At 34.6% G+C, this 15995-nt stretch overlaps 2 protein-coding genes across 2 annotated transcripts; one reads left to right on the forward strand and one right to left on the reverse strand.

Moving 5' to 3' along the window:
- Window positions 1-11728: 11728 nt before the first annotated feature.
- On the reverse strand, window positions 11729-12247 carry LOC136817596 (uncharacterized). The gene has a single exon (XM_067073926.1). The coding sequence runs from the start codon at window positions 12245-12247 to the stop codon at window positions 11729-11731; it is 519 nt and encodes a 172-aa protein (XP_066930027.1).
- Window positions 12248-12383: 136 nt separating this feature from the next.
- On the forward strand, window positions 12384-13223 carry LOC136817605 (uncharacterized). Its single transcript, XM_067073934.1, has one exon. It carries the CDS (start codon window positions 12384-12386, stop codon window positions 13221-13223), a length of 840 nt encoding a protein of 279 aa, XP_066930035.1.
- The last annotated feature ends 2772 nt before the right edge of the window (window positions 13224-15995 follow it).

Raw genomic sequence — 15995 nt, forward strand, 5'->3', positions numbered from 1 at the left:
ACATTTTGATGCTTGAATCTGGACTTGTAGAGTGAATAATTTTTTACCACACTGGATTTGTTGATCACTTTGGCTCCAGATAATTGCTTTGTCAGTTCTACAGATATATTACAGATTATTTCAAGGTATTCTAGTTATGTATATACAGTACATTTTGGGGGTCATACTGAATATTTCTGACATTAGTTCTTTATGATTCTACAAAAGGGAGTGTTGTTGTTCCTTCAACAAGGGCCCATAAATGTTAAAACAAACAAACAAAGTACTTTTCTTCAGCTTTGGCACTTTCACTTTTTGGACCTACCTCCGGGTGCCCCGGTGGAGGTCCTATAAATTAACCCATGTCCGTTCGTTCGTCCGTTCGTCCGTCCGTCCGTCTGTTACCAGCTTTTCTCAGGATTGGCTCATTAGTTTTTTCTGATTTTTTGCACAATGATGCAAAATGGCAATGCCCAGAACGTGACGGAGCCCGATTTTTGAGAAAAAAATTATTTGGGCAAATTTGGGCCAAAAACTACCCAAAAATAGGGTTTTTTGGACTTTGTGCAAAATCCTGTCATTACTTTTTCCTGATTTTTTGTACAAAGATGGAGGGCAAGATTCTCTAAAGAATGGCTGATGTGGTTTTTCCCGGAAAATTCTTATTCGCCTTAAAAAACGGATTTTCGTATTTTGGGGGAAATTCCCTTTAACCAAATAAGAAAATATAGCTTTTAACAATGTTGACTCATTATTTTTTTCTGATTTTTTGCACAATGATGCAAAATGGCAATGCCCAAAATGTGACGAAGCCATATTTTTAAGGAAAATTATTTTGGGCAAATTTGGGCAAAAAACAGCTTAAAAGGTTTTTTGGGCCTGAATGGTTCAAGTGATTTTCGTATTTGGGGAAATTCCTTTTTACCATTTTACATTATTCAACACACAAGCTTTATTTTTCCATTCTGAATTTTTGTACAATTATTGTCACTTTTTTCTTATTTTCATCTGATGTTAATCATTAGGTAGGTCCATTCAGCATGTTGCTTGTTAATACTGTTTGGCCTTTGTATCTTTTCAGGTACTTAGCTTCAATTCTTTGATAAGATTGGAGTGTTTCTGGTTGTTTTCTTTCACTTTTGTGTTCGTATTTGTATTTTTTTAGCTTCGACCGAAGAGGTGATGGAAAAGTTTTGATAAATTTACAGACCAGATATCTTATAAAAGCAAAAGTCAAAAATAAATCTACAGACTGTACATAATGCGCGCATCAGATTGTTTTTTATCTTTTTTTCTGTTTTGTTTTTCTGGTCTCGGATTCGAATTTCGAATGTAAACATTCCATTGAAAACGTTCGAAACGATCTTATTTGCGTACGCATCAATGCCAATCAAATTATTAACTCGTCAAAATTTCCTTTGCGAACCGGAAAGCGGTTGGTAGATCATTAAGCAGAACTATACTACCTGGGGTTTTGTAGAGGTCTGCGATTCAGACTACAGAATACTAAAAAGTGACCTTTGAAGTAACCAGTCATTTTCTTGACAAAGTGACACTATTTGACAAAAATATTGACAGGGTCATTAAGTAAGATGTTTGTAAGCTTTGTTAAACCAAATATTTTAATCATGCTGAATGAGATGCCTTTAATATGAATGAATAGAACTTGTTAGTAGGAAAATATTGGGAAGGCCAGTTTTAGAGATATGAATCTAATCAATTATTCTATTATCTTTATACTGAAAAAATGACTAATTTTGACGGGTTGGTGTAATTTGCGATACACGATCTAACGATTTACGATGCACGATTCGCGATCCGTGCATAAAATATGTTAATTCATGCGTAATTATGCTAATCATGATAAAATATTTAGGCAATTTACAAACTTTCATTCGCTGAAGCTCAATTATTTTTAAAAACATCATTTATGTAAGATTATACAAATTATATTTAAAAAAGCTTTTAGTGCGTTTTCATAGATTAAAAGAAAATGAAAGCCACGTGCATTCACCTTCTGTACTCTCTCTCTTTTTCATAATTTGAATCAATCTAGGGGAATTGTTTACCGGAAGAAAATTCTTTTTCATAATAGAGCACCCGTTTTTTGCTTCGTACATTACGGTCCGCAAAACATATTGTTCTACAATATATTGTTCTATTTGCTTTAAGATAGAAATTCATCTATATTCGATTAATGATTGTTAAAACTGAGAGCAAAAATATTTCTTGTGCATTGTTTATTACTTTAACTTTTTCTATTGTAAGATTATGTATTTTTTTTTCATAATTTTACGGTCGTAATTATTCGTAGTTCCATTGCTCTTACTTATTTCTTTTTGGATAAATTTACTGTGGTAAACAAAAGTGAGAAAAGATTATGCCATTGTTTTAGAATTATGTTATATAATTCAAGTTTTATGATAATTATTAGGAATAATCAGCATATTTTATGCATGGATCGCGCATCGCGAATCGTAAATCGTTAGATCGTGCATCTTAAATTACACCAACCCAATTTTGACAGAAATAACAATCTGATGATGAAATACAAAGCTTCTCAAACCATTTTCAAAAGATTTTGTGCCACTAATTATTGTGATGCTGATAATACAAAAGAATAGAAATTGACACCATAATCAAGCTCCAAGAGCGTCGAAATGGTTGTTTTAAGTATTTGACACGTGGCTTTAATTAGATCATACAGGGGCGAGCTTACTCTTCAATATTAAATATATTCAAATTATTAGGAGAGACACTCTACGTTGGAGAAAGGGAAAAAACTCGATAACCCAAATTCATCTGGTCGCTGGTCGTGGTCGACGTTTAGAAACTCCCTTTTGAATTTGGTAATCGAACAAAAAAACATTCCATTTTAATTCATTTCATAGAAATTGATTTGTTTCCGTTTGTTTACATATTTCGGAAGAAAGAAATATGTTTCTTTATGTTTTTCTTTTCGTTTATAATCTTTATTGGGAAAATGTTCCTTTATTATGAATTTCTATAGATAATTTCGTATGTTTATATTTTTGCTTCTTATTTGCGAACAATTTGGCTTGAAACAAATAATAACATGTAAAATTATATCACTAAATCAAATTTTTTTAAGAACTTATTTTTATTACAGAATCATTGAGGAATTGACAGCAATTGAAGATTATATGTATTATTATGTCAGATTATATATATTGAAGGCACTATTGAATTATAACCTAATCTGAATTATTAAATATTTTTGTGAGTTAGTTTCTAATTCTATAAATTATCCCAAAGGCCAAAGAGGGTACATATGTACATTTTCCAGGACATAATCCTCGTAGAGGCACTAGATCGCCAAAACTTAGCACTTTCAGACAACTAGTAACTCACTTGTGTTTAATTTTATACTTTCTAATTCTAGAACAAATTAGCTCCAAAACTGAGGCTGAATCAGTTTACGATATTTAAGACGATGATATAAAAATATTAGTGCCTTTTTATGTTTCATCTTTATTTTATTTAGTATTTTCAGCACTTTCTCTCCTTGAGGTCAGATCTCTGATCTTCACCATATATATGTAACAATAAACTGTTTTTTATAACAGGCATACAATTTATTTATCGAATTTTTGAATGGCAGTCTGAAAATTCTGTGACTTAGAGCATTTTCAAGCTCAAAGTTGAGGATCATTCCTGAGTCTCAAAATTTATTTTTGCTGATTCAGCATTTTCTACTGCTCCACATTTGAGTCTATTTGAGGGGGGTGTCAATACTTCTGAAAATGGCTGATTTTTTTCGTATAATTCCTGATGTGATGGTCGAAATCATTAGAAATTTCTTCTGGTTGTTCTCTTTGAGATACTTTAATCGAAAATTGCCACTTCAGAGGGGACAAGCTGGAGTTTTTACAAGCTCTTATTTGATTTGCTTGGTCGTTAACCAGTAATAAAACAAATTTGTTACTTTTTCTAAAGAACGCGTCATCTCTATCACTTCAAATGACCAATTAGTGAAGTATCTTGTAAAACTCCAGCTAATCCCCTTCAGAGAAGACCCCTGTTCAATTTTTTCTTCAAAATTCAGACAATCATGGACAAAGGGTTGTAGACAAATAAAATTTCAGTGAAAAATGATCAGAAATATAGCTAAATGACTCTTCAATGTGTCTTTTTAGTTTATTTAGGTCTTTTTTTAGAATTTGGTCGTCTCCAGTCAACAGACGGTATCTAAGTGCATGTGTTCGTATTATATTAGCCTTTGTATGCAGGGGGTGGTACGAAGAGAAGTGCAGTATGGAATTTGTATCTGCTGTTTTTTGTATAGTTTACTTTTGATTGTCACTTGATCAATGTAAATGGTTGAGTCAAGAAAATCTATTTGTTTTTTTGAGTATTTATGTGAGAATTTGATAGTAGGATGTATGTCGTCCAGGAATCTTTTGTATAGTCTTATTTTGTTTTTAATTTCTGGTGTAAGTATGAATTCTTCTTCAAATTTTCCTAACAACAGGTCTGTAAAGCATGGGGCTACCCTTGTCCACATCGCCACGCCTTGTAATTGTTTGTATAAGATGTCATTGAATTGAAAGTATAAAGTGGAACAGTGTTTTTATTATTCTTTTGTTTGGGTGAACTTAGGAAGTAGATCCTTATATTTGTCTAGATAGTCAAGGCATGCATCTATACCTTCTTGGGTAGTTATGTTAGTGTATAGTGAGTTCACATCTATTGTCACTAGGTAAGTAGTATTTTGGGTCTTCCTATTTACTACTGAGCGTAAAAATTCTAAATGCATCCAACCACTTACCAAAAAGATTTACATGTTAAAGACACATGTGAGTAAATCTTTTTGGTAAGTGGTTGGATGCATTTAGTTTAAAATTCTGATAGTTTTTCGTTAACAGAGTTTACTGAAGAAACTATCGGCCTTCCTGGGATGAGTATTTTTGGTAGTATGTAGAATAAATTTGTTCTTGGGTCTGGTGGTGGTAGAAGGAATTCAAATGTTTCCTCGTTGATGTGTTGGTGGTAATATATTGTTTCCAGGAAGGCCTCAATATTGGTTCTAAGATCTTTTAAAGAACTTTGGGGTGATTCCTTGTATAGGTTAGTATCTTTTTGGTGGTCCACAATTGTCTGTCATTATGATGGATGGTCCAGATGGATGTTTGTAAAACGCATAATCTACAATAATTGTAAATAAAAGCAAGAAATTTTTATATGAATGGATTATTTTGTGATTAGCAATAAAAAATTCAAAGAGCTCTATTGTTCTATATAGCTATGTGATTTGATGGTAGTTAGATTTTAAGCACATAGCATACCTGGTAATGATGAAGTATACATTTCGAATGCTCGAGTCAGAGTATCTGTTGTTCTTGGGTCTGGTGGTGGTTGTATGTTGTTGTATCACTTGTAACAACTATTCCGAGGGGCAATGCTCCGATGAAAGAATGAGTGACTATCAGAAATATTCACACATTGTGTTCTTTCATTCCTCCACTTGAGTCAACAAATGACATTTCTCCAGATGTTTGAAGCTAAATTGAAAAAAATCTTTATACCAATAATTAAAACTAGCCGGTACCCGGCGTCGCACGCCGGTTTAGCTGTTTGCTGAACGCATTTAAAGTCCTTTGAGATGTTGGGAAGGTGGCTTAAACACGATGAACTCAAAATTAAAGGGAAGAATTCTCTTCAAAGTTTGACTCTATCCCTCCCGGGTGACGTATCTTTTAACCATATTTTGAAAAAGATTTTTATGGCAAAAAAGAACAGAAAACAGAAAGGGCGTCATTCCCAAATTACACCATACCGGCGACCAGCGACGTCCGAGACGGCTCTGCAATTTTTTTCTCGCTTTGCTCGCGTTATATTTGCCGTAGTTCTTGATGTTTAGGAAAACTTTGATGTCAAGATAAGCGGAGTGAAATAATAGACATGACACGCGATTCGTCGAAAAAAGGCAGCCCGGGGGGGGGGTACTTAGGCAAGAGAAGGGTATGGGTATGTGCCGGCCTTAAGGGTGCCTTTTTTGAAACATGGCAGTTTGAAAATCGGAAACTCAAACTTCAGTCCCACTAAGAATAGGAAAAATAGGAAAATTTCAACTTTTTGCGCCCAGAAAGATAGAAACTTGGTCAAATTCAACAATGACTTAGATTTACAGCAAAATAATTATCGACATACCTGTTTAAAAGTCCCTTTTTACGAAGAAAGAATTCTAGTTTTTACCGCCTTTTGAATGTATTTTGAATGTTGCTGATGCTCTAACAAACTTGTTATGATTCTTGTGTTTTATTTTATATTTGTTCTTTTCTTTAACAGATTCTGTTTAAAAGATTTCTTTTGTTTTGAAAAGAATTCGAATGTCTCAAATCAAATAAGGTCGTTAATTACATTCGAAAACATAAAACAAAAGAAAGAAAGAAAAAATCTAATCTATCAATCAAAACAAAGTCTTTATAAAACGGCGCGAATATCGTTAAACAAATTTGTGGAACAAGAACAAAATAAAAGTCATCTTTTGGAAGAACAAAAACATTGCGTGCGAAAACGAAAGTAGCACAGACAGAAAGAAAACGATTCAGTTACTAAACAAATCTAAGCTATACAAAAATATAATAATTCATGTTTTCAAGTACCTTTTCATCGACTCTGAGCATCAAACCAGTGACCACAACCAAGATAAAAGGATCATTCTCAGTTGGGTCAAACTTTTGAAATTTGATAATGGCATCTTTTGAACCCTCTTTCAACTTCTGAATTGTCTCTAATGGAGATGAATTTAAACAAATTAAAATATATATTGTAGACGGATCCAATTGCTTTTAGCTGAAGAAGATATTTACAATTTCAAAGTCATTAAAGGACATTAAAAGTGCATTTATAATCTCAATGTGTGCTGTTTTTTACTGACTAAACCATTATTAAAAAGTTTAAAAACAATAAATGAACAGAAAAGACATTATCAAATCATGTAGGAAGTTTTTATTTGTATTATTAGATCAAATCAAACATACTTTCCAAGGCTACAAACATTGCTTGGATGTCTTTGCTATCATATTTTGAATTATGATATTCAGTGTAAAAATGGCTGTAGTCCGTCTTGGGAATACAGCCCTACCTGCAGTAACTTTGTAAAGATCAATTTCTGTACTGCATGACTCCTTTGCCAACCTCCAAAATTCTCGGTATGCAAGACCAGGTGTGAATCCCTTCTCAAATAGTTTGTAAATTTCATCTTGAGTAGATTTAGCAACATCTTTAAAAGAAAGGGATTGTAAAGATTGAGTGGGGTGATTGTGAGTCCATTCCAAGTCCAATATACAATTAAAATCAGAAACCACATCACAACTTGTTCTTAGAAATCTGAGAACCAATGAAAATGGGAAATCAGTGTTCTTGAACCGCTTACTTGGTGTTTTTCTTCTGACTTCATTTCCATTCATTGTTACATGATGTCTTGTGTTATGATGACATCAAAGCTATACATATTTCTCATAGCAAACATTTCTAGCTAGTTCCCTTGTTCTTGACAAACGTAAAGTTTCTTGTGTCTTTGCATTATATTTGGAAATGAAATTTTGAGCATCTGTGACTTGACATTTTACACTAGCTTTGAATTGTTTGATAGAAGTCGTTGCATTGAAGCGGTGAGACTAAACCGACATCAGAAAAAAAATATATTTTGGTCATTTGCGGCCCGCTCGCAAGGGTACTCAAAACTTGTTGAAGTCATTGCATTGAAGCGAAAAGACTGGGCTGACGCTAGAAAAAAACGTTGTTTGAATTTCCGATATGGATAATAATAGTAATAGCGTTAACCTCAAGCTGAACGCTATTATTATATTGTACTTCGTTCTTCCAAAAGTTCTTCCAATGCCATCTTTCTTATGAGTTTATGAAAATTTTTTGTAACGCTAGCCCAGAATTAAGAGACATCTCCGTCTATCACGGGCTTCACATAGCCGTAAGAGTATACAGATATAGGTAATCTATGAAAATCTTTGTGAAGAGGTCGTTGCAGTGCAAATCTTTTGCAAATTTAATAACCCACTTTCCCGTGGAAATAATTGGACGTTTTTTGTTTTTTTGTTGACAAAATTAGGGGTAAAGGGACCGAATGACGTCACAGATTTGGAAAAAACTTCAAAATGCGATATCTCGAGTTTGAGAAGGAGTTGGGAGGTCGTTGACCCCTCATTGGATCGAGAGTTCTATGGGGAAAAAGTTTGGTGGAGTTACGAGGCTTGAGTGTGACTTTGAAATTTGGCCGAATTTTTAGGCGTTTTCACTTGATGACGTCATTTAAACAGGAAAAATGCGATATCTCGAGATTGGAAAGGATTTAGGAGATGGTTGACCCCTTATTGGATCGGAAATTCTATGGGGAATAAGATGGGAGGGCGAGTAACAGTGGGTATATAAAAACTTTCGAAAATAAATATATTCAAATTAAGACATTTTGGGTCCGATGACGTCATCAAAACCTGAAAAATTCAACATCTCGAGTTTGAAAAAGAATTAAGCAATGGTTGGATCGGAAGTTATCGAAAGAATCTTTTGGGTGAATGACAAATTGATTTCAGCGAAGTAAACAATTTATTGACCTTTCGATGACGTCATTTAGGGCCCAAATAACTTCACAAAACATTAAATATGCGATTTCTCGAATTTCAATCAGTTATAAGTGCTAATATTTCGTTCTTAGGGCTTAGAATTCAAGCTTAATATGTTCCCGTTTTCGATTAAATTTAAATCGCCTTCAAACTTCCGGAAAAACTCAGTTTACTGTTTACTAAGCTAATTTTATGGTAAAGATTTCAAGTCATATTCTCACATTCAATTTGAAGCATAGAAAGGTATTTACGAGAAATCTTCCAGCTACTCGATATACTCCCGTGGTTGATGAAAACTAATTCGAATTTCGAATTTCCCTTAAAAATAAAGTTAGAGTTACCATCTTTATCATCCTAAGGGCTTTTGATGCGCAAGCTAAACCGGTGTTTGCGACGACGGGAACCGTCTAGTTTGATGCTATTTCATTTTTCAAGTTTCTTTCTTTTGATTTTGATTAAAAATTTAGACACGCATGTCAAATTCTATAAAAAACTCAATTTTTAATTTGTAGAAGTTGACTGTTAGAAAAAATAATGATTCTAAACAAAAGACCAACACACAAGAATTTTCAACTATTAAGCCTTTTAAAAAAAATGTAATTTTCAATTTATATATCTGAGGAAGTATTCAATATATATATTGGATAATCCAGAGAATGTCTTAACCTTACTCTGTTCCACTACTGTATTGAACTAAGTCAAACCTAATTGAACAATAAAAGTTAAAAAATTAAAAAAAACAGTTAGCTCGATTAAGACAGTCTCTGGGATATTAGATAATAATTCATAGACTTTTCCGATCCTTGGAATGATAGATTTCAGTTAGGGTAAGATCCTGGGGGGGGGCACTTAAGGTAAATGACCTGAGGTGCGGCACGTAAGTAAGGGTCGGAACTGCACTGTAAGGGACGACAGGAGAAAAAAATGAGAAAAATACACTGTAAGCGTGTAAACATTGAGGATATGGGCCAAATTGAAGACTTTTTTCCCTGTAAAGGATAGAAAACTTTGCCAAAAATGCTCTGTAAGGGTCATTTTTTGGCCAAATTTTCTCTGCAAGCTGGATGCACTGTAAGGGTTCGATTTTGGAAGCCAAATTTGCCGCCGAATGTATGGTCGTTTTCAGATTGAGTGCCCCCCCCCCCCCGGGAAAGGTCTAGAATGGGAGGGTGTCCAGGTAGGGTTGGGACTAGCTTTAGGGTGATTTGAAAGCAGTGGGGGCTAGAGGAGGAAAGGATGAATAAGACAAGAAAGAAAGAAGAGTCGTGTTTGAATAAAAAGGTCGATACCACTTTCTCTCCCTAAAAAGATGTCTACATGTAAAATACTTGTGTAAAATACTGTATAAAAAACCAAGAAACAGAGCGGTTCTCAGATAGTGTCCCAAAAACTTAAAATAAAAACTAACTACTCTTATCTGGCACACACAACAAGTTCGCCACACCACACCACCTTTGCTACCATCTTTGTTTACATTTTTTTGCCGATGAAGCATTTTTAAAAGCGCGGGATATTTATTCATTATTCTTATTTCGTATTATTGTTAATTCTGTATTCATGAAATATCATCATGATATAGCCATAAATTGGACCAGCAATATTATTTATTTATTTTGCAATATATTTCGATACTTTTGTATCATCATCAGGCTAAAAACATAATAAAATAAACAGTTAAAAACAGTTTAAGAAATATTTTCATCACAACATACACATACATACACTTATCCCGCATCAGTAAGATTCTAAAGATTTCATTGGTCAAAAGACATCACGTGGAGGTGGGATATATACCGTATCTGTCTCCCTCACGTTCGATTGAAAAAAAAAGAAGACATTGCATATTGACGAATGTGCTTTCGAATGTTTTGATCAAAATTCGAATGTTTTGTTTTGAAAATAATTGAAATCGAAATTGAAATGGTCGAGGTTGAGAAAGTCAACAAACAGAAAATCTTCAAAGTTATTTTGATTTTTACTTTTCTTGAGTTTGTATGGATACAGCACGACTTTTAATTGCGATGTTATAAAATGCAACTTTCATGGATCCCACTTTCACTGTTTGATTTACTTTGTAGCTCTTTGATGTAAGTATCTACTTGATGGATAGTTCTGAATTTTGTTCGTGCTTTTGGAAAAGATGAAGGGACTTCAACGGGATAAATCCGTTGCACGGTCGTCTCGAGGTGGGATACGGAATATACAGGGATCAGTAAAACCGTATTGGGACTCGGCAAGCCTCGCCACCAATACGGTTTTACTGACCCTGTATATCCCGTATCCCACCTCGAGAAAACCGTGTAACTAATAATATACAAGCTCTATCAACAAATAAATATTCAATCAATATTTGCAAGTCAAAAAATAAGAAATTGCTAACTCCCTAGAGAGGACAATTAAAATTTAATTACTAACGCACGTGATCGATATTCGTCTTTTGTATTAAGACTCGGTTTAATGTCATTAATATGTAACGCTTCTAATGTCTTAAAAAGGTAATAGATCGAAACGTGCTCGCGATAATCTTCACGTTATCCATTGACAGTTCTTTATTACACGAGGAGAAATGATTTCCCACGGGACTGCTTTTTCTCTTATGCTCTCTTACTCTACAAAGTAGATGTCGACTAGTTTGGCCAACATAGCATGCGTTACAGCACGGACATTCAATTTTATAAACTACTTTGCTTCGTAGAGAAGTATCAACGCATGGTTTTAATGATGGTAAACATTTTCAATTTCCTCAGTGTAAATAACACTTTGCAGCGGACATCCAACTTCTTTAAAGATCCCTCAAACTTCTCTGAAAGTTTCCCTCTATATTGCACAAAAATCAATTTTTCTTCTCTTTTCTCCTCGTCGTCTTCTGCTGTGTTTTCCTCTTCTGGTTTTGTCACTAATGAATCGATTGTTCTTTTGATAATTGGCTCGATGAATGATAACGGATATTGGTTGTTCTACAGAATCGTTTTGGCTTTCGTTATACTGTTGAGAAAGTTCTTCCAATTGCTGCACGCCCTGAAAATACGATGTATCAATCCTGACACGACAGATTTTTTGTACTTCAAAGGTGCTATAGCATGAAAGTTCACAGTTAATCCGGTGTCTGTTGGTTTTGTGTACCAGGTAGAGCTTAATGATTCGTTCTATCTTGTTAACTTCATATCGAGGAATGCAATCGAGTTTTCATTTTCTTCTTCGTGGGTAAACTTCAATGATGGATGAATGTTGTTTATTTCTTCCAGCTTTTCTGCGATAGCATTCTTCTTTATATCTCTCAGGATGTCGTCCATGTACCTTGTGAAAAGCTTGGCATCCCCTTTAATTTTTGTGTCGTATTTGCTCAGCCAACCATTAGTTAGATGTGGTGCAAGTGGACTTCCCATTGCAAGTCCGTCAATTTGTCGGAAGTACCCTTCATTGGTTTGCATAACCACGTTGGAGCTGTAAATTTTCAAAAGTTCAACAAAAGTGGCTCGATTTACAGGTGGCTCTTTGTATTTTCCTGAGTACAGAAGATCAGTGCAATGTTCAATAGCTTCTAGCACAGGAACGTTAGTATATAGTGAAGTAACGTCAAAACTTACAAGAACATGATCAATGGGAAGCTGGATGTTTTGTAGCGAGTCCGATATTTCTTTTGTTGAGAAACCACTTTTAAACATCCGAAATACAGTGATTTGTTATGGAATCGAGAAAACGCCTCCGAAATATGTACTAGAGACACTTTCCCTCGGACCGAAAAATTCTACAATGGAAAAGTTTGATCGAAAAGATATATTAGCAGAGTAGGATGGTTTAATGGAGTTTTGTAGAGATCAAAAAGTGGATGAAGAGGTAATCCCTGATATTAATCTTAAAACACTATCCTACATTAAAAATTGTGAAAAACAGACTACCCCGAAAAATTTAATGTTAACACGACGCTATTTAAAAGAAAACCAACTGCTAGCTGTTCCATTCGACAAAGGGATTGGTGTATGTGTCATGTCAACAGAAACCTACAACGAGAAGATCAAGAAAATCACAGACTTACCTCAATTTCAGAAAGTAGAACCGACAAGGAAAAATGCTAAAAATCCAATTTTGAAAGAAGAAGAACGGATCATATCTATCCTCAAACAAATGAACAGTCAGGGAAAATTGGATGAATCGTTAATGAAGAAGTTACGACCATTGGGAAGTCAACCACCGAGACTGTATGGACTTGCTAAGATTCACAAAGATAATGTCCCCCTTCGACCAGTGCTATCCATGCCGGGTTCACCATATCACAAGATCGTTCTCCAAATATCAGAATGGTTATCAGTAGTAGAGGAATGTAAGATTAATTCATCAACAAAAGAAATATCGGACTCGCTACAAAACATCCAGCTTCCCATTGATCATGTTCTTGTAAGTTTTGACGTTACTTCACTATATACTAACGTTCCTGCGCTAGAAGCTATTGAACATTGCACTGATCTTCTTTACTCAGGAAAATACAAAGAGCCACCTGTAAGTCGAGCCACTTTTGTTGAACTTTTGAAAATTTACAGCTCCAACGTGGTTATGCAAACCAATGAAGGGTACTTCCGCGACAAATTGACGGACTTGCAATGGGAAGTCCACCTGCACCACATCTACCTAATGGTTGGCTGAGCAAATACGACCAAAAAATTAAAGGGGATGCCAAGCTTTTCACAAGGTACATGGACGACATCCTGAGAGATATAAAGAAGAATGCTATCGCAGAAAAGCTGGAAGAAATAAACAACATTCATCCATCATTGAAGTTTACCCACGAAGAAGAAAATGAAAACTCGATTGCATTCCTCGATATGAAGTTAACAAGATTGAACGAATCATTAAGCTCTACCTGGTACACAAAACCAACAGACACCGGATTAACTATGAACTTTCATGCTATAGCACCTTTGAAGTAAAAAAAAATCTGTCGTGTCAGGATTGATACATCGTATTTTCAGGGCGTGCAGCAATTGGAAGAACTTTCTCAACAGTATAACGAAAGCCAAAACGATTCTGCAGAACAACCATTATCCGTTATCATTCATCGAGCCAATTATCAAAAGAACAATCGATTCATTAGTGACAAAACCAGAAGAGGAAAACACTGCAGAAGACGACGAGGAGAAAAGAGAAGAAAAATTGATTTTTGTGCAATATAGAGGGAAACTTTCCGAGAAGTTTGAGGGATCTTTAAAGAAGTTGGATGTCCGCTGCAAAGTGTTATTTACACTGAGGAAATTGAAAACATGTTTACCATCATTAAAACCACGTGTTGATACTTCTCTACGAAGCAAAGTAGTTTATAAAATTGAATGTCCGTGCTGTAACGCATGCTATGTTGGATCTACTTTGTAGAGTAAGAGAGCATAAGAGAAAAAGCAGTCCCGTGGGAAATCATTTTACCTCGTGTAATAAAGAACTGTCAATGGATAACGTGAAGATTATCGCGAGCACGTTTCGATCTATTACCTTTTTAATGACATTAGAAGCGTTACATATTAATGACATTAAACCGAGTCTTAATACAAAAGACGAATATCGATCACGTGCGTTAGTAATTAAATTTTACTTGTCCTCTCTAGGGAGTTAGCTATTTTTTATTTTTTGACTTGCAAATATTGATTGAATATTTATGTGTTCATAGAGCTTGTATATGTGTATGTATGTGTATGTTATGAAGAAAATATTTTTTAAACTGTTTTTAACCTGTTTTAACTGTTTATTTTATTATGTTTTTAGCCTGATGATGATACAAAAGTATCGAAATATATTGCAAAATAAATAAATAATATTGCTGGTCCAATTTATGGCTATTGAATTCCACTGCCGCAATGTTTTTGCCACAATCATCATGATAGCCTCGCCATTTCGGTTCCTATAGGTCTTAACAGTATGTAAAAATTGGTTCAGTGGACTAAGACAGGTTGTTTCTTAAGGGACCCCCCCCCCTCATACAATTTTAGTGGTTGAAAATTGAAACTTTTCTCCTTTCGTCGCAAACCATGGTTGCGCCTCCTTAATATCTGATATTACTCCTGTTATATTAAGATATTGTATATGCAAAGAAATTCTTTACTTTTAAATTCCATATGATTCAGATCAGGAGTCCAGAATCAAAATTTCCTTCTGTCGGCTGCGTCTCCTTATTATCTGATAATATTGTTACCTTTAAACGCAACTCAAAATATTACTCCTGTGATACTAAGATATTGTTTATGCAAAGAAAACATTTACTTTTAAATTCCGAATGATTGACATTGAAAGCCTCATTTCTTGGCAAAATCGGTCCGTAAAAAAGCTATGTTTGAAGAAAATCAGTGGGAAATCAGTATTCCAAAATCAAAATCTTCTTATCGGCGCAAACCATCGTTGCGCCTCCTTCGTCACTATATTCTTTGCCCCTGCACGTTTGAAATCAAGCCGCTTGCTGCCTTTTATCTAATAATGTATGATAATGTAGTCCTCCCCACATGAGTGCACCAACATTTTGATATTGAGGCTTATAGGATTACTCACAATCAGGAAATTTACTGTAGTTAAACCCGATTTATATATGACCCTTATCCAAAAGTAAGTAACCTTATAAGTCGCCCTTATCCAAAAGCAAGTAAAAGTAAGTATAACCCTCACCTTATTAATCAGTCAGTTAGAGTGTAGGGGTAAAAAATTTAGCAAGGGAGAGAGTGCGAAATTTTTTTTAACCTTTTGAGGTTGGCGGTTTGAAATTTTTTTCCAGGTTTAGGGGTAGGGGTGCGAAAATCTTTTTAGATTTTTTGAAATATCCTCCACTCCCACCTAGTAGATACTTTCTGGCCACTCCCTTAGTTTAGTACTTTTACTTTCCTCCGAGAGGACTACCAACTTTTGTGGATCAGATCATGGAGGTATAAAGAAACAGGAGAAGTATGCTATTGTAACCAAGCTCGCCCTAAGATTAAACAAGTTACGATGTATGGACTAAAAAAAGACCTGTTAACTTGGCAATCCCTCGTCAAAGGATAAGATTTTTCAATCAATGTTTTCTTTAAGGTGAACTCTATTGCTTGATACTTTCCTCCAAAATTCTCCAGCGACTTTATGTCTACAAAATGAGTCTGAAATCGTGTGTGCTTATAAAGAACTTTTCATTTTCTGGCATATTTTTTCAAAACAAAATTGGAAAATATAGAATATAAAGTTTCATGGACGAGGTTTTATTTAATTTCCGTATAGGCTAGAATCTTCAATACTGATAATTGGAATCTTCAGAGCAAACTTGAATTCTACTAAAAAGTCTTATTTCATCCAAGGACACTTGTATAGCGTAGCTGGAATGAGCAAAAATTTATTTTCTTTGAACCATGTGTGTCGTCGTAATAATAGATATTGTCTTTCTTTGACCAATAAGAGGTCATTCCTCATGTT

This window comes from Clytia hemisphaerica, unplaced genomic scaffold, assembly GCF_902728285.1.
Source record: "Clytia hemisphaerica strain Z4C2 unplaced genomic scaffold, Clytia hemisphaerica genome assembly, whole genome shotgun sequence".
NCBI classification, from domain to species: Eukaryota; Metazoa; Cnidaria; class Hydrozoa; order Leptothecata; family Clytiidae; genus Clytia; species Clytia hemisphaerica.

What these genes read in the sequence shown, in the direction of transcription:
- LOC136817596 (XM_067073926.1), bottom strand. Translation starts at nt 12,247, where the DNA reads ATGTTTAAAAGTGGTTTCTCAACAAAAGAAATATCGGACTCGCTACAA.
- LOC136817605 (XM_067073934.1), top strand. Translation starts at nt 12,384, where the DNA reads ATGGAGTTTTGTAGAGATCAAAAAGTGGATGAAGAGGTAATCCCTGAT.